This window comes from Vicugna pacos, chromosome 2 (genome assembly GCF_048564905.1).
Source record: "Vicugna pacos chromosome 2, VicPac4, whole genome shotgun sequence".
Taxonomy (NCBI): domain Eukaryota; kingdom Metazoa; phylum Chordata; class Mammalia; order Artiodactyla; family Camelidae; genus Vicugna; species Vicugna pacos.
Window position 1 is genome coordinate 121,549,445 of NC_132988.1, and position 18,054 is coordinate 121,567,498.

General features: G+C 57.2%; 2 protein-coding genes across 9 annotated transcripts in view; one reads left to right on the forward strand and one right to left on the reverse strand.

Annotated features, from left to right (window-relative positions):
* Positions 1–163: 163 nt before the first annotated feature.
* On the reverse strand, positions 164–16,910 carry TMEM175 (transmembrane protein 175). 6 transcript variants are annotated; one of them, XM_072947802.1, is made up of 13 exons: positions 16,833–16,910; positions 16,488–16,573; positions 12,075–12,261; positions 10,531–10,691; positions 10,299–10,337; positions 8,529–8,626; positions 7,121–7,172; positions 6,941–6,976; positions 6,236–6,319; positions 5,781–5,945; positions 2,458–2,536; positions 2,146–2,281; positions 164–983 (listed from the first exon to the last, which is right to left on the reverse strand). In XM_072947802.1, the coding sequence occupies exons 4-13, from the start codon at positions 10,681–10,683 to the stop codon at positions 305–307; spliced, it is 1,521 nt and encodes a 506-aa protein (XP_072803903.1). In that variant the 5' UTR covers positions 10,684–10,691; positions 12,075–12,261; positions 16,488–16,573; positions 16,833–16,910; the 3' UTR covers positions 164–304. The 6 variants fall into 6 exon arrangements, with proteins under 6 accessions (XP_072803903.1, XP_072803880.1, XP_072803898.1 ...); XM_072947779.1 differs by lacking the exon at positions 12,075–12,261 and adding an exon at positions 12,973–13,159; XM_072947797.1 differs by lacking the exon at positions 12,075–12,261.
* An 83-nt stretch (positions 16,911–16,993) lies between these two features.
* The window catches only part of GAK (cyclin G associated kinase), a 49,322-nt gene continuing 48,261 nt past the window's right edge, over positions 16,994–18,054 (forward strand). For all 3 annotated transcript variants that reach the window (XM_072947805.1, XM_072947814.1, XM_072947819.1), the window contains exon 1: positions 16,994–17,261. In XM_072947805.1, coding sequence (XP_072803906.1) covers positions 17,117–17,261 — 145 coding nt within the window. In that variant the 5' untranslated portion in view covers positions 16,994–17,116. The remainder of the gene's footprint in view (positions 17,262–18,054) is intronic.

Consider the following 18,054-nt stretch of genomic DNA (forward strand, 5'->3'; position numbering starts at 1 on the left):
TGTCCAGGATGCGGGCCATGTCATACACCCACGGTCGCCTCGGGCTGAGGCTGTGGTCTCCCCGCTGGTCCCCAGCTGCCCCCTGCCCGCAGCCCATCTTTGCTTGACGGAGGCAGAGACAGAAAAGTAGACCTGGGCGCACAGAAGGATGTGGCAACACAAGTGAAGCTCCCATGAGACTCTTGACTGCGCAAGCAGATGACAACCTGCGGACTCATGCCACGCAGGCGTCTCACAAGGAAAAGACTCAAGCTGGCCCCGCGCGTGCACCGACCTCAGGCTGGGGTTGGGGGTGCCGGTGGCACTAGCAGGGGGCAGGGTGGAGCAGGGAGCGCGTGTCGTCCCTGGGGTCCCCAGGCGCTGGCGGGGTGGGTGCCGGCCGCAGGGCGAGGCGCGGCAGGGCCCGCAGGATGGCCAGCGCCAGGCGCACGAGGAGCCGCAGCAGCAGAAAGGCGAAGGGCACAGCGATCTGCATGAGGTGGAAGATGGCCGTGCTGAACCTGGTCAGGATGCAGGTGGAGGCAAAGGCCAGCAGGCTGGCACAGGGGTACAGCGCGAGCTTGGCAAACATGAAGGCGTGCTCCTGGCCGCCAAAGCGTACGGAGGGCTGCAGCGTCTCCCCCTCCTGCAGCAGCGCCGTGGTCCAGATGGCAAACTGGAAGATGCTGGCAAAGAAGATGATGGCGCAGCTCACGCGCACCCTCTCCAGCTCGTCGTGGGGCTGCCGTGCGAAGGCCGAGGTCTGCTGGTAGGCCAGGGGCAGGCCGCCCACGAAGGCCAGCGAGAGTGTGTTGAGCAGCCCCATGGGCTGCGTGGCCTTGCGGACGTGCAGGAAGAGCGAGTGGTGAGCGAACCAGAGCAGGCCGACTGTGGCGAAGGAGCCGAAGTAGGCCAGGAAGCGCGGCCCCGACTCGCTCAGTGCTGCCACCAGGCTGCCGCTGAACTTCTCCCGCACGTCCTTCGGGTCCGGGACGTTGTCTTCGCTGAGGAGTGAGACACGTGGCATTTGCAGCAGCCGTACTGAGGGCTTCGGCTCAGGGCTGCTGGCCCACCCTGTCCCAGGCCTGAGGGGCTGCATCCCGCCCTCCCCCCCCAACTTCAGATGAATGACGTGCACTGAGTTTTCCTTGATCTGTGCTCACTGCAGGCAGGATACTAAACAATTCAGTGCTCACAAGCTCAAATTTAACTGCATCTTGGGTTTCTCTGCTGACTGGCAGCCCTGCCTGCTGGCCCCCAGGGCTGGTGAGCAGCCTGGGCCCTGAGCCGTCAGCCCCTCTGGCCCACGTGGGTGGGGGCTTGTGAGGTCTGTCCACCCTCCTGCAGCTTCCTGCAGTCCACAGTGGTCCTGCAGATCTGAGGGGGTTTGCCTCTGAGGTTCTGATTCCTGGGCCGAACTTCACTGTAAGGACCAATGTGAAGGCACGCTGGGCCCAGGCTTCTCCCCTCATGGAGGTGGTGGGTGCTGTGGAGGGGCTGAAGCAGCCTGGGCCACCTCTGTCCTCACAACAGCAGGGGACAGAGATGGGGGGTTTCCTGGGGGTCTGCACCTGGGCCCCTGGGCCCTGGGCCCCACAGCCACTCCGTGCTGCCCCCGCTGGGGGGACCTGCAGAATGGCTCTGGCTGCAGGGCAGAGGCAAAGCCAGCTCATTCCAGAACCACAGGTCTAGGCCTCAGAGACTGGTACCAATGGGCATTTGCTCCCGACTTCTTAAAAATTCACAAATGACAGTAAGAAAACACTGCCAAGAGAAAACTGGGAGCGTCGTGACTGCAGGCTGTCAGAAACAGAACAGAAAATCAGGGTGTTTTAACATTGACAAAGTAAGAACAAACCGGAACGTGACCGAGGAATAAAACACTACAAAAAAGGACGGAAGGCTGGAAAAGCAGCAGGTAGGACAGTTAGAAATAAAAGGCCAGTAACTCAGGCTGGAACTCAGACTGACTGGAGGGCAGGCCAGGCGGAGCAGAAGAGCTGCAGTGAAGGGTGGGGGCAGGAACTCAGTGGAACTTGGGGACCGACATAGGGAGATGAGAAGCCACCCACACAGTCAGGTGGGTCCTCAGGGTGGGGCTCCCTCTGGGGAGGGGGGCAGGGAGATCTCAGGGCCTCTGGGGTTGGAGCCTGGGCGGGTCCTCACCAAATGTCCAGGATGAGCAGCGTGGCCACGATGGCGTAGACCCCGTCGCTGAAGGCGTCCACCCGCTCCTTGCTGAGAGGCCCATGCAGGTCGAAGGTGAAGAACTCCAGGCTGTGAGCTGGGGGCTCCCTGGGGCCTGCGGGAGTGCAGGGGGAAGAGCGGCCAAGCCCTCAGGGCCTCGGGGCCAGTTGGGGGTCACTGCCCTCTTGCCTGAGGGGCCGGAGCATGCAGGCCAGGGGAGAGGACCCTGCAGGGACGCCCGGCTGGCAAGGGTGCTCCGAGGCCCCCACTCTAGCCCGCCCAGGCACCTACCCACAAGACTGCCTCGGCACCAGCTGGCGGCCTTGCTGACGTAGGGGAGGAAGATGACTGTCACCATCAGCAGGTACGACTGCAGGAGACACGGGTGTGTCAGTGGGGCTTGGCACCTCCACCGAGGGCCGGACTCAGGAATCCCACCCTGGAGCCATCTGCTCCAGAGGGAGGGCAGCACAAGCAACAGAAGCAAGACCGGCGGCTCGTTCCCCATCAAGATGCAAACCTGCTGTGCGTCAGGGAGTGTTACCAGGAGGCTGGGAGCATGCGCAAACCTCCTGTCAGAGAAGAACCTCGTGTCCAGCACGTGTGGGAGCTCCTCCAGCTCCACATCAGAAAGACAAGTAACCAACTGGAAAATGGGCAGAGGACTTGAACTGACATTTCTCCGAAGAGAGACGTGGCCCCCACACACGGGGACAGGTGCTCAGCACCACCAGTCCTCGGGGAGACGCGAATCCAAACCACGAGAGAGCACCGCACGCCTGGGGACAGGCGGCAGCGAGGACAGGGAGGCTGGAGCCCTCGCACACTGTTGGTGGGACGTAAGATGGCGCTGCTGCTGTGGAAAACAGAACAGAATGTCCTCAAGAAATTAAAACAGATAATTACCATAGGATCCAGCAATTCCACTTCTGGGTATAAACCCCAAAGAACTGAAAGCAGGGTCTCGAAAAGACATTCGCACACCCACGTTCATGCGTCACTATTCACAGCAGCTGAGATGCAAGTATCGTGGACGCAGGATGTGGCCCGTCCACCAGTGGCTGATGGAGGGAGGGAGTCCTGACACTGTGACAGCAGGGGTGATCCTTGAACACACGCTGCGTGAAAGAAGCCACACACACAAGCCTCATATTTTGTGATTGTTTATGTGAAATACCCAGAACAGGCAAGTCTGTATAGACAGAAAGTAGATTCGTGGTTTCCTGGGACTGAGGGGAGGAGGAGTCAGGAGTGACCGCTAATGGGTATAGGCTTTCAGTTTGGGGTGATGAAAGTTCTAAGATCAGACAGGGGTGATGGGTGCACAGCGATGTGATTGAAATTAATGCTGCTGAGCTGTGCACTTTAAAACAGCCACAGCGGTCAATTCCATGTGATGCATAAACCCAATTATTTGAACAGGGGAGCATGGCAGGCCAGGAGTGTTTCTAATCCGAGGTGGTCCCACCGCCCCACCCTGTGCCCCACCCTCACGGAAGGGCTCCCGCCCGTCCTTCCTGGCTGTGTGTCCACGTCACCTGGCGTGGCCAGAGGACTCAGGGAAACAAGGGGCACTTTGTAAACAGACAGGGCAGGCTGGCCTCACAGGCCTGCTTATTACCCAGTTTCCACGTGACAAGTCACACATGTCACTCGGCAGACACACACGGGGTGGGGGGCGGATCCCAGGTGTGAGGCAGGTAAGAGCAGGGGCTCTGGGAGAAGGCAGGAGGGGATGGGGTGGGAGGTGCTGCGGGACAGGAGGAAACAACACACAACAGGGAACACGAGTACAGTGGAGGTCGGGGGACCCTGCCCCGGTCTGGAGGGATGTGAGTCCAGGGGGAGCAGGCGCCAGTACCGGCATGAGGGGCTCAGGGCAGAGGCCCTGGGACCTGAGTGTCACCAGCAGAGGAAGGTGGTCCAGAGGGAGGTCAGAACGACCTGAGTCAGGGCAGTGAGCAGTGGCTGGACCTGGAGGGTGGGTCCAGCAGTGTCCCGGATGGGGAAGGGTGGCGAGGACGCCTGGGAGGATGGCCATGGCTTGGCAGGGAGGCTGCGGTAGGTGGGCCTGGGGGTGGGGAGGCTGTGACAAGCTATGTCACAGGTGATGACGGGTAGGGGCCCAGGCAAGGAGGCCAGGGAAGGGGGACAAAGAGGAAAGTGGGAAGAATGCCGCACAGAGAGATGACTGCTCTCTCTGAGGCTGCCGCATGCGCTGACCACCCAGGCTCCCTAGCCCCACCGAGGACCCTCCCCTTTCCCAGTGTGTCGGCCCAGGTGTCCCTCCCCGGCTGCCACCATCCCGCCAGGGCCTGGTCACCATCCCCCATAGCACGCTGTGCACTGCCAGCCTGGCCCCTGTGGCCCACCCATCCCTTCCTTCCCTGCCCAGCGTCTGGGTCCTGTTACTGCGCACAGACCCCCGTGTCCTCCACTCTGCTCGCCTCTCCTTGCCAGGCCCCATGTGCCACACCCCAGCTGTCCCTCCGTCCTCCTCACCCTAACCCTGACCCTATCCACAGACAGGAGGGGTGTCCCACTGAAACCAGGATGCAGATGCGGCCTCAGACCTGCTGCCCCATAACCCCATCCTTCCATCCCTCCCTGCTGGCCCTGGCTGGCCCTGCTCTGTCCACAGGGAGCGGCTCTGCTGAAGCCACAGCCAAGGGCACCCTGCCTGACCCTGAGGGCCCCTGCAGCACGCCTCCCACCAGCGGGAGCTGGGCCCTCCTCTCGCACAGCAATCACGTTCAAGTCTGAGGAAAGCAGGCAGAGGCCCTAGGTCTGCTCCAACCTGGGGTGTCCACCTTCCCCTCTGCCTGCCCCTGGCCTGACCTGGGTGTGCCGTGGACCCCAGCGCCCAGCCCCATCCTTCAGGGAACAACCCTGCAGCCCTTGCCAGCCTATTTGTGTTAAACTTGGAATTCTCTTGAAACACTAGAGATTTAAAATAACGTGAACCATTCATTTTTTCCACAATTCTTTGGACGCTTTAGGTTTAAACGTTCACTTTACTTCTCTGGTGCTCAAGTAGAGCCAGGAGCCGTGCCTAAAGCTTCTAGGCAGCTCTGAGACAGCGGCTTGTCAGAACTCACCTTGGCTCCTGGATGATGGAAGCGTCACTAGAACAATGTTCCTCTTAAATTAGCTGCTGGCCAAGAGGGGGGTCTCAGCCAGCCTTGACCCCTGCGGCTTGGCTAGGATGTTGCTAAGGCATCTCGTTCCCTTACGCAGAACTGTGCACACTCAGGGGAGCTGGGGACAGAGCCAGACACATCTGCACGGCCATCTCTTCCCGCACTCGGGCAAGTTGTGCCCGGGCTGGGCTCCACTCACCACTCACCTCCCTCTTCTCCACTCCCTCCATCTTTCCGGCTCTGGAATTTCTCTCTAACCCTGCCCCCTCAACAGAGGAGGCAGGCACAGCCCCCTGCGTCCCATCCCCCTTGTCCCCCCATTGTCCCCCTTGTGGGGAGTGGGTGTGAGTCTCCCCCCCGCCCCAGCTTCCAGGGCACCAGGGGCCCTGGCGCAGCTCAGTGCCTCCCTCCTCTGCGCAGCCTCCCTCCCCATCCTGGGGTGGCCTCCTCACCCACTCTGCTGCCCCTACTCACCGCAGGGTAGAAAAACAGGGAGAAGCCGGCCGCTGCGAAGCACAGCGCGGGGCCTCGGAGGATGATGCGCAGGATGTGCTGCTTGTAGAGCGCCCGGTGGGCGGAGCGCTGGATCTGGGGGTTCAGGAGGTGGGGGAAGTGGAACGCATACCCCACGATCAGTGCCTGCAGGAGAGATGGGCAGCAGGGCTGGAGCAGAGGCCTCTGGCCAGTGCCCACCTTCCTCCCACACATACAAGTGGGGACCCTCAGGGACGCAGGGTTCTGCTGTGAGGCTCTGCAGGATATCCTGGGGGTGCAGGGGGGACAGGAGCCCTTGCTCTGCTCCCGAGACCGTGTGGGGGTCTCAGAGAGCCCTGCTCCCCTCCAGAGCACCCGAAAGTGCCGGCGGCCCCATCTCACTGTGCTCATCAGCGCAGGGGCCCAGGCCCTGAGCAGACAAGGACATGTCCCACCTGCACAGCCCCGATGGCGATCACACACATGCAGAACAGGAAGATGCCCAGCGGCACGTCGGGGAAGGTCACCATCAGGGAGAACTGCAGCGACAAAGGCCTTGGGTCAGGGTCTCAGGCCCAGGCCCCGGAGCCTTCTGTGCGTCAGCTGGGCTGTGCCTGGGCAGCGGCAAAGCTGCCTCGAGTTAAGGCAGCAAGAGCCCTGGAGGTGTGCCTTCCCCAAGAGCGAGTCCGAGGGCTTTAAGCACTTAGAGCCGAAATGTCATCAGACTCGCGGACAATCCCCAACCTCAGTTCTGTGAGGCACTGAACTCAGAGCACGTCCTCCTTCAGAATTCAGAGGGAGCTGCTGGCTGAGGAGGCGGTGGGGGTCACACTCCGGGGACGAGCCAAGGTTGGCTGGGAGGCCATGGGCTTCGGGGGGCTGGTGGGAGCTGGGAGGGCCGGGGAGCACAGAGGGAACACCCCTCCTTGGGCCCTGGAGGCCTCCCCTCTCCATCGAGCCTGGACACCCCAGTTACACCTCTTCCCCCAGACCCTTCCCTGCAACTCTGTGGTCCACACCCTGGACCACCCAGTGGTCTGAGAGCTTCTGAGGAGGAAGCCTCTTAGGTCTGGGGCCTCTCGCCCAGTGGAGGACAGGCTGGACCCAGGGTGGTGCTCTGCAGGGCACCAGGGACACCAGGGGTGATCCCTGTGACTCACTGTGAATGGCAGGAAGGTGATGGTCATCATGCAGGCCTGGGGAAGAGGAGGGGAGGGGTCAGGGAGGGCAGGCCACTCCAGGTGGCCGGCCAGCAGATGGGTCCCAGGCCCTGCCACCCAGAGGCATCAGGGGGCTGAGCAGGCAGCACCCCCACCCCCACAGTGAAGGGAGAAGCTCACCAGGTTGAGGAGGGCAAGCGTGTCGTCGATTTTCCCAACAACCTGGAACAATCTGAACAATGGGAGGGAGACGGGGAAAGTCACACCATCAATAAACGTGGTCCTACCAGCACCAAACATGCTCCTGAGATGAAATGGTGGTCCACGGAGGCGGGAAGACGTGACCAGAGACCGGAAAGGGGCCGGGGACAGGCAGAGTCACCAAGGGTCAACTCAGGGCTGGAAACTAGCATCCCTTCTGAAAGCCGTCCGTGTCCCCCTGAGCATGTGGCCTTCTCCTGGGCTGCGCTCAGCGGCCTCGGTCCGCGACCTAGGAGGTCTGCACCCAGCCAGGGGCCTCCAGGGCCTCTCGGGGCTGGTACTCAGGGCTGGCTCTGGGGCTGGGCGCTTCTCTAAGTCAGAGGAAGGGGCCCTGTCCCCACTGGCGACCCACTGAGCCCTGGGTGACAAGGCCCCAGGGTGGACCTGTGCCACTTCTGGAAGCTAGGCCTCAAGCTCTCGGGTGTGGCCTCTGCTGAGCGCGCCCCCACGCGAGGCACCTGTGGCCCTGTCCACGCTACTGTGCCAGCAGCCTGTACAGCTACCAGCAGGACTAGACAGGGCAGCTGTGGCCCACCTGGCTTTCGCCAGCCCTTGGGCCTCCTTGCTTTCCGTGAACAAGGGAGGCAGAAGAGAAAAGGCCCCTCAAAGCCTTTAGAGGATCACTTGTCCCCACCAGAAAATCACTTTGCTGAAAGCAAGTACATGACATAAAATGTTAAGAGACACTTTTAAGGGACACGCCAGTGCCTCACGGGCTCCTGGGCTTCCGGCACCCTCAGCACCCCCAGTCAGAGAACATATGTAACCCAGATGTCAGCACCTCCCCTCCCACCCAGAGCCCATCCCTGGGGTTCTCCCTGCCCTGGCCTGGGGCTCAGACGTCCCCTGGGTCCTAAGGAACCTCTTCCCCCCAAAGAGGAAGCTCAGGCCCGACTCCTGTGTCCTGAGGCCTCCACTCTCCTCCCCAGAGTCTGGACCAGGATGGAGGGGCCTGCAAACGCGAGGTTGCACAGTGGCTCAGGCAGGCGGCAGCGCCGTGCCCGGCCCAGACGACACGGGCAGCGTGGGCCTGTGTTCACACGCCACCGCCCTTCACGTCCTGGGCCTGGGGTGGGAAGCCCCGTCATGGTTGTGAGCAGATGGGAACACAGAGGCCTGAGCACGAACCTGCGGTGAGGGGGAGGGGCCCACTAACACCCCCTCCTGGGTGCTCAGCCGCGGCCCACCCCGAGAGTGGGTGGCTCAGGGCCCAGGGCACACGTGCTGCCCCCGGCCCTCAGCAGGCCCAGGCCATACTGGGCACACACGCCGAGCCGCCAAAAATGTGGGCGTCAGCCTGGGGAGAGGCCCTGGCCCGGCCCCATACCGCGTGTGTGCTGCCCAGGCCACGGTCACAATGAGGAATGTCATCAGGTAGACGGCAATTCTGGTTGCTAGAAGCTTCTGTATGCTCTTGTCAAACTCCTGGAACAGAAGAGCATCACGTCAGAGACAGCTTCACTGCATGCACCCAGCAGCCCCGCCACAGGGCACTGAGACCCCAGGGCGGGAGAAGCGCTGAGAGGCTCGGCCTCTGTCCAGGCCCTGGTCACAGATGCACATTCCAGGGTCCTGGGCGGATCCCCCAGAATGCCAGCTCCCGGGCAGAGAGGTTCCTTCGAGCCACTCCAGGACCATGGCAGGGTCCTGTGGCAGCAAGGCCCGTGCTGCCACGGGAGCTACAGCATTGCCAGGTAACAGTCCTCCAGGAGAAGTGTCGCCTGGCGCAGGGTGCTGGGTGGGGCGGTAGGCTGGGCTTCCTCAGTGAGACCTCCAAGTGTGGCGCTGGTGCCTTTCCCATTCTTGCTGGTTCTCTGCACCCACATGAGCAGCCACTCCTTGCCTCACCGGTGGGTCCTGTGGCCTTCAGGACTCTCCTGTCATGTCCTGGCAACACCTTCTCTGAAGGAGGCACCCAACCGCTGTGCGGGCCCTTCTGTTCAGAGCTCTCGAGAACTAGTCAGCAGAGAGAGGGATGACTTCTCAGCAGAACTCATGACCTCCAAGAACATGACCCTGACCGTAGAGAGGTGAGGAGATCTAGCCTCATGTATGTCCCCGTGTCACCTCCTGGCATCTCACGTGCACACACCCACAACCCCATTCTGAAACTGGTGGCACCAAGGTCCCCAGAAGGTTCCAGCGCAGCCAGGTGAGTACCATGGCCCCTTGGGGGGACACGGCTTTCCTGAGCTCGGCCAGCACTCAGCACCAGGCCCCTTCGAGGGGCCCTGGAGCAGAGGGAGCTGCACAGGGCCCTTTACTTATTATGCCGGGGGCCGGCTGCCAACATCTGGCTCGACCTGCATTTCCATTCAGTTCGCATCCCAAGCACATGAGAAGCAGCGTCGTCACCTTCCCACAGGTGTAAAGGCCAAACCCCACACTCCCATGAACCCCAGTGGCCTCCAGGCTGAATGTGCTGGTCGGACCAGAGCCAGACCGGGGCCATGCATACGGGACCCAGCGCTGTGCACCCAGGTGCCTTGAGGTGACACTCACTCAGGAGAGGAGGCCCAGGGAGCCACACCTGCACACGCATGCCCAGGGGCTTCTGGAGGACTTCCATAACCATGTCAGGCTTCTAAGGTGCTACCTTAATCACCATCTTACTTATAAAACGGAAATACTCCAAGTTGGCTATAAATAGAAACTCTGCTTTAAAAAACCTGGTTTGCCACTTGCCTCCATGGCAAAACCACAAGTGTCCGTTTATCACGCAGGCCCAGGTGGGAGCATCTCCTGAGGCTGCCGGCCACTGGGCCCGCTGGTCAGGCAGGCAGGCCGCCCTCTGCTCCCCGAGCACCCACTCTGAGTGACACTCCAGGAGTGACTGGCAGAGACTCCAGGTGGCACAGGTCCCACACCAGCCATCAGCACCCCTTCCCTCCTCAAGCTTCCTCAGGGTTCAGCCGAGGGCACACCTTTGTCTGCAGGCTAGGGTCAGGCTGACCAGCATCGCTGGGGGAAGTGTCAGTCGGCCTGGCCCCTGGTCCCAGCCAGGAGCGCCCGCACAGAGCCCCACCTCCAGCTCATGGACTGTGAGCCCTCTGGACCCTCACCCACATGCCAGGTGCTGCAGACTGCCCCCAAGTACCTGTTCCGGGGAGATGTTCGTGTGGGTCACAGGCAGGATCTACGGGAACAAGACACAAAATGATGCGAGGGACAGCTCTCAGGCTGGGCACTGACTGCTTTTTGGATGCCATGGTGTTGGGGACCTGAGCCAGCCCTGGGCTGCTCCTCCCACCCCCTTGGCTGCCTGGGGCCTGGGGAGCTCAGGAGGCGGTGGGGACCCAGGCTGGGGTCTGGGCGGGGCCCACACGGACCATCACAGTGGCAATGATGGACAACAGTGCGTCACTGAAGCTGAGCATGCGGTGTGAGTGCTGGGTCCCGTCGGCAGCGTCCTCATCCCCTGGGCCTATGGAGGAGGCTCCCTGCACATTCAGGGCCGGCTCTGGGCTCTGGGGCCTGGACATGGTGGGGCCTGGGAGGAAGCACAGGTCTGAGCAAGAGCAATATACAAAACTCAACAACACATCTCTGAACTAGCAATAACAAATCTGACAATAAGCTTAAGATGACAATTACATTTACAATAGCATCAAAATACTTAGGAACACAGTTTAACAAAGAAGTACAAAAAGTTACTAAAGAGATTAAAGACCCCAATAAGGGGAAAGACAGCCCTTGCTCGTGGATTAAGAAACTTAGCATTGTCACGAATGAGCTACAGGCTCAGCTCAGTCCCTATCAAACTTCCAACTGCCTTCCCTGTAGGAGTTTACAAGCTGACCTTAAAACTCATATGGAAATTTAAGGAACCCTTGGCTATTTAAAGAGTAGCCAAAACAATCTTGAAAACGGAAAACAAAGGTGAGGACTTGCACTTCCCAATTTCAGAACTTAGTGCAAAGCCATGCTAGTCAAGTCAGTGTGGTACCAGCATAAAGACAGACGGACAGGCCAGTGGAGAAATCAGAGTCCGGAAGTAAACCTCTACGTTTGTGGTCAACTGATTTGCGTTAAGGGTGTCAAGACCATTCGGTGGAGAAAGAATTCTTTTCAACAAATGTTGCTGGGACAACTGGATATCAACATACCAAAGACTGAATTTGGAGAGTATCTTACACCACATCCAAAAATTAACTAAAAATGTGGCCCGGGTCTCAGTAGCCAAAAGGTGGATGACCCAAGTGTCCATCTATGGGTGAACATCTAAACAAAATGTGGCAAATACATCTACAACAGAATGTTAATTGAACTCCCTTAAAAAGGAAAGAAATTATCCTGTTACAAGATGGATGAACCCGAGGACACTATGCAGAGTGGAATAAGCCAGCCACAGAAGGACAAATACTGTGTGAGTCCACTTACACGAGGTCCCTAGAGGAGTCAGCCTTGCAGACAGAAAGTAGAATGGCGGCTGGCGGGGCTGGTGGGGAGGAGGGAGTTACTGCTCAGCAGGAACAGAGTTTCAGTTTTGTAGGATGAAGAGTTCTGGGGACGGGTGGTGGCGACGGCCGCACAGCGGTGTGAAAGTACTCATGCCCCTGAGCTGTGCGCTTAGAGGGTTAAGATGGCAGATTTTGTTATGTGTACTTTACTATGGGCAAATACATCCCAGGGCCTGGCACAATACATGTTCAAAAACATGTCAGCTGCACGTAACCTGCGTCACACACAAGTCCTAAGACTCGTGGTGACGAAGGAAGAAAACAGGACTGACAGTAGAGGAGGGCGGAGTTGAGAAATGATTTTTCTTTAATGAGAGAAGAGACAGGAGACTTTTAAAGTTCCAATGACAATAGGAGGAAAAGCTGAAAACTTGTACAACACGAAGTAACGAAGTACTTCGTTAGTAACGTACTTCGGCAGTAACGAAGGCTTGTGACCCTGGAGAGCACCACGCCCTGCGCCGGGCGTCAGCGGCAGACTGGGGCTGGACAGCCCCCCACAGCAAGTCAGCGCTGTCCCAGAGACGCCTCAGGGCACCGTGGAGCACGGAGCTTCCCTGGGTGGACTGAGTCTGGCGAAGCCCTCAGAACAAGGGGCGTCTGCAAATATTTATGACAAAGTGACGAGAACATGAGAGACATTTATCAAGTATTCACTGAGTGCCAAGCACCGTTCCGAGTACTTCATGCAAACTGCCTCTTCTCATTTTCAATGCTGTGAGGGTTACTGAAGACAAAGAGGAACTGGCTGTGCGTGTGTGTGACAGAGAGCGTGGTGTGACCACAGCACGAGGGCTGGAGCCCGGGCACAGCCTGCGAGGGGCACCTGAGGTGGGCTGGGGCTCACTCGTAGAGCCTCGTGTGCTCACTCAGGGGCCTGGACCTCACTGCAGGGACGGCGCAGGGACTGCGGGCTTCCCTTGCTGTGTCCGTGCAAGCTTGTTCACGTGTGTGTGGTTTATACATTCCGTACATTCCACTATCAGCTGTCTTCTCCCATTCTGGGCTGTGTTTTCATTTCCTCAACAATACACACGTATAGATTTTTTAAATCGGTAACTACTTTTTGAGCAGTTTCAGGTCTGCAGGAAACCTGAGGGAAAGTAGAGTTAGTTCCCATACCGTCAGCTCCCTGCCACGGTGTGGCACAGCTGGACACCGGACGGCCAGGCCACACTGCGTGCTCTGGTCCCATGGGTGGTTCTGACAAGTGGGCGACTTGCCCTCGCCATTAGAGGCACACGGGACACTTCCACAGCCCTAAGATCCCGTGCCCCCAGCTGCCTCTGCCTCCCCTGAAGCCCCTGGCACCTGTCACATCTTCCCTTTTCCAAGGTGTCACGCAGCCGGAATCAAACAGTAGGTAGTGTTTTCGGACTGGCTTCTCTTGCTCAGTAAGTGACTTTAAGGCCCCCGTCTTTTGGGGGCTTGGCAGCTCGTCTCTTCTCATCACTGAGTAAGATCCCACGTCACAGAGCACCACAGTGTGTCCACCAACCTAGGAAGCGCATCATCACAATGCACTTTGAAGCTCTCAACGCTGACGAGTCCTGGCTCTCTGTTCTTTTGTGGGTTGCTCTCTGCTGCTACAGTGAAAACCCTCACAGACTGTTTTCTAGAAGCTTTAGGTTTCACGTTTAGATTTATGATCTATTTTGATGCAAAGTACGGATGAGCATTTTTTAAACGCATGGATATCCAATGTTTCAAACATCATTTGTTAAAAAGACTACCCTTTCTCCAATTACCTTTACTCCTTATCCAAAGTCAACTGACCATACGTTTACTTGGGGGCCAGTTTCTGGGCTTGGTATCCTGTTCCATTGATCTACTTCTGTCATCTTCATACCAGTGTCACACCACCTGGATTACTGCGGCTTTGTAAGTACAGAAGTCAGAAAATAAAGGCACACAAATTTGTTCTTGTTCAGACTTATTCTAGTTTCTTTGCAGTTCCAAGTGAATTTTAAAACCAGTGTTGATTTTTATTTTTATTTTAAAATTTATTGTTTTTTTGGGGGGGTGTAATTAGGTTTATTATTATTTTTTAACTGAGGTCCTGGGGATTGAGCCCAGGACCATGCTAAGCACACGCTCTACCACTGAGCTATATGCCTTCCCCCCGACAGTGTGTCAATTTTTACAAAAAAAAGTCTGCTGGGATTTTAACTGGAATGGCATTGACTGATTAATTTGATTTCCAACACTGAATCTTCTAAGTTAACGAATACTGTGTATCTTTCCACTTATTAAGGTCTTTAGTTTCTCTAAAAGTTTTTCATTTTTCAGTTTATAAGTCTTGCACATCTTTTTTTTTCAGATTTATCCCAAGTATTTATTATTTTTGATGCTGTTTTAAGTGGTGTCTTTTTCTTAATTTCCACTTCCAGTATTTGTTGCCAGTTATTTAAAATTAACATGTATTTTTTACGTATTAACCATGTACCCTGCAGCCTGACTAAGCTCACCTGCCAGTTCTAGGAACTTTTCTTTCTTCTTTGTTTTTAAATCTAGAGCAGTGATTCTTAACTGAGAACCGAGAATTTTGCCCCTCAAGGGACATGTGCAATGCCTGGAGACCCTCTGGTTATGACAAGTGGTGTGTGTTCCTGGTACCTTGGAGCTGCCAAACATCCTACAGTGCACTGGACACCTCTCCACCCTGGCAAGGAATTACCTGGTCCACAATGTCAGTGGTGCCAAGGCTGGGAAACACTGACATGGATGATCACGTGGGTGATTTTCCATATATCTGCGGTTGATTTCTACCTTAACTCCACTGTGGTCAGAGCGCATGTGCCCAGAGCGTGCCCCATCTTGGTCCGTGTTGTTTACGTGTTCGACTCTGTGTGTGCCACTGTCACCATGTAGAGCATTCCACACATGTCCAGTCAGGCTGGTCAGTGGTGTCACTCACCTCTACCACGTCCCTGGTGATTCGGGGTACTTGCTCATCTTTTGTTGAGAAAGACGTATTGAAGTGTCCACCTCAACAGTGGGTATGTCTATCTCTCCTTGCTTAGTTTTATTTTAGTTTATTAGTTTTGCTTCATGTATTTCAAAGCTTTATTATTAGGTGCAAAGCTGTTTAGTATTGTCATGTCTTTTATGAATTTACCCCTTCAACATTATATAATGATCTTAATTTTTGGTAATAGTCTTTGTTATGAAATCTACTACAGAGGGAACAAGTTTGGGGGTGAAGACTATAAATTCAGTTTCAGACACATATATATGAGGTGTGCTGTCTAAGACTAAATGTCTAAGAGCTCAGGAGGGAAGTGTGGTCTGGAGACAGATATGTTTTTGATTTTTTTATGGAGGTAGTGGGGATTGAATCCATGTTCTCATGCATGCTAAGCACGCACTCTACCCACCCCAGAAAAAGATCTGGCTTAGGACAGTGTTACCAGAGCACCTAGGACAGGGCCAGTATAGACAGGTGCTCCACAGGCATGAAACACCAAGTCTGAACAGACTCTCACTTCAAAGTCATCGCACTGTTTAGAAATCTCCACCTGACCCTAGGTCCTGCCAGAATGAATTCACAGCCTCAAACTCAAATGAACCCTCAGACTGTATCACACTTTCCACTGAGTTATTCACTAGGTTTTCTGCAACAGCTATTTTGGATTTCTTTCCACACTGCTCAACTCTCAGCTCCTACTTTCCTTCTAATTCTCAGTAGATGTTTTCTTTTCCTTATTCACAGTGAAAATAGAAGTTATCAGAGAATCCCTTTGCTTTCATCCCAGTAAACACAAGTTACTTGCAACGGCAACCCATCTTCCTTTCTGTGACACTTAAAAGTGGTTTTCCTGTGTTCAAAGAGAACTTCGCTGCATGTCACTCCCTCCTACCTTGCAGAGGACCTCGCTTCACACCTGCCTCTTCTGCCCTAGCAAACCTCTCTCACTGGCTCCCTTCCACCAGCTTTAGGCTGCTCCAGAACCTCCCATCTTAAATCATCTCTGCACCATCATCACTCAAGCTCCCACACTTCCTCCTCCACAGCCAAACACCCAGTTACCTACATCTCCATTTCTGTATCCTTCGACTTCTGGTCAGCCCACCATGCCAATGAAACAGTATTACTCTTAGCAAGATCATCAAAAGTCTCACTGTTGCTAAATCCAACATACACCTTTTACTCCTTTTCCTATTTGACTTTCAAATGGCATTTGACACGCTTAAGTATCTTTTCTCTCCTAGAAACATCTTCTCTCTTTGGCCCCATGACATAACGTTCCCTTGGTCTTATTCCTGCTTCCCTGGCCACTCTTCGCTCTGAAGACTGTAACCTCTTTTAGTCCAACCTCGTTGTCGCCACTGGTGCTCCCTTCAAGTCAACTGCCACCCATATGCTAGGGACCAACAAACATCTGTCTCTCTCCTTCCCGAGCCCCAGTCTCTGTATTCCATTGCCCAGACAGGCAAGCTGGTGGAAAGGCCGCCTGACTTGGGTGGACCCTGGCCACGTGGCTGAGGAATGACACTGCTGAGCATGTGTCACGCCCAAAGCGGAGGGTGGGCGGGAATTAACTGTACTGTGACTTCTTCTCCAAGGTATGCTAGGCTCACTAAACTGGACACTTAGAAAGCACTGTATGGACTAAGCTACTTTATTATAATTATAAGAATAACACGTGTTAACCTGTCTGGAAAGAGATTTTTAATAGCTTGAAATTCTAGGAGGGTTAGGCCGCCGACTGGGGCTTTCGGCTGCCTCTTCCAGTTTGGGAACGAACACTCCATACAGGTACCTGCAGGAAGCAGCCAGGTAACTTAAGTGAGCCAAGTGGGTCAGGCGAGTGGTCGTGTCTTACCTGAGGGGCAGCTCTAGGTGATTGGTGACACTCGGGATTCTGGATCCAATGTTGCCAGATCTGATTTTCCTACGGAAGCTGCAGGACTGGGTATTTAAAGCGTAAGTCTTTTATTAACAACCAACTCATTAAAAAAAAAAAAACAACAGACACCGCGGACCCCACCAAACCGACGGGCGAGGAGCTCCCCGCTGCCCGGCGTCGCGGGAGTTCGATCGCTCGGGGACGTCCCCCGACCCGCTCCTCCGCCGCGCGGCCCGGCACACGCCGCCCTCCGTACGGCGAGCCCCTGAGCAGCAGTCTCCGCAGAAACAGCCACGTGGGGACGGTTGGGAGCCGGGCTACCTGGGCGGGAGCCGCCGCAAACACCTCCCGCGAGCTCGACGGCGGAAGTCCGTCTCGAGGCCGGCGCGCCGCGCACGCGCGAACCGCGAGCAGCGCTCTGCGCACGCGCAGCCGCCGCGAGGCGGAAGTGAGGCGCTACGCTCTTCCGGGCGGCGCCGCGGCCCCGCGCCTGCGTCGCGCCGTCGGGCGGAAGCTGGGGCGGCTCGCGGCCGGCGGTTGCCCAGCGGACCCGGACGCCGCTGGACCCCGAGCCCTCCGCCCGGCGCCCGCTGCCGGCCGCCGCCATGTCGCTGCTGCAGTCTGCGCTCGACTTCCTGGCGGGCCCGGGCTCCCTGGGTGGCGCTGCCGGCCGCGACCAGACTGACTTCGTGGGGCAGACGGTGGAGATGGGCGAGCTGCGGCTGCGGGTGCGGCGCGTCCTGGCCGAGGGTGAGGCCGGGGCCGGGGGCGCGAGCCGGTCGCGGGGAGGGTCGCCGCGGGGCCGAGGGTCACGGCCGGCCGGGAGGTGGCTGCTGAGGGTGAGGCCGGTGTCGGGCTGGGCACTTCCTTGTCGGAGGCCTGGGGTCAGGCTGGGGCAGGGGAGTGGAAGCAGCAGGCGTGGGGCCGACCGCGCCTGGGGGAGGGGCTGTGGCGGTGGGAAGGACGTTGGGCAGGCGGGGAGCGTGAGTGCGGGGCCACAGTGCAGGCGGTGGCGGGGCGGAAGGGTGCTGCAGGGCTGCAGGCTGGAGTCTGGGGGCGGGCAGTGGGGCTGGGTGGGTATAAGCCACGGCCCTTCCCTCGCATCTAGGGCAGTAGTAGGGGAGTGGGACGCGACTGGACCTCTGGACAGAGGTAGGGCTGGCTCTCCTCAGGTGCCGGGAACTTGGGCGTGGGTGATTGCAGTTCCGCTCTCCTGGAGCGTTGGACAGCCGGCGCAGTGTCCTTTAACCAGGCTTTCCCGTCTTACCATCCGAGCGTTCCCCTTGCCTCGAACGTCTGTCTGTGAGTCCATGGAACTTACGGAGAGCTGAGCTAACAGCTGTTATCTGTACCGAACATTGCAGGTTGGGCTGGTCCGTCGGGGAGGAATTTCCGGGTAGAGCTTTAGTCGGCTGTGTTTCTGCTGCTGTTTCTAGCTTCCTGAACGCCCTCTCCCTTCCCTTCCTCGCACTAGAATTTATCACCAGTGTTGCCGCGGTCCTGTTTTCTCCTCTGGGTTTTTCTTTGTTGTCCAGTGGCGCGT

Bases quoted from the DNA above. Each gene is read 5' to 3' on its own strand.
- TMEM175 (XM_072947779.1), bottom strand. From the start codon at position 13,111: ATGAGAAGAGACGAGCTGCCAAGCCCCCAAAAGACGGGGGCCTTAAAG. The intron at 10,338-10,530 runs GTCCGTGTGGGC...TTGTTCCCGTAG, and splicing joins CCATCATTGCCACTGTGATG to ATCCTGCCTGTGACCCACAC. The intron at 7,173-8,528 runs GTATGGGGCCGG...CCCATTGTTCAG, and splicing joins GCCTGGGCAGCACACACGCG to ATTGTTCCAGGTTGTTGGGA.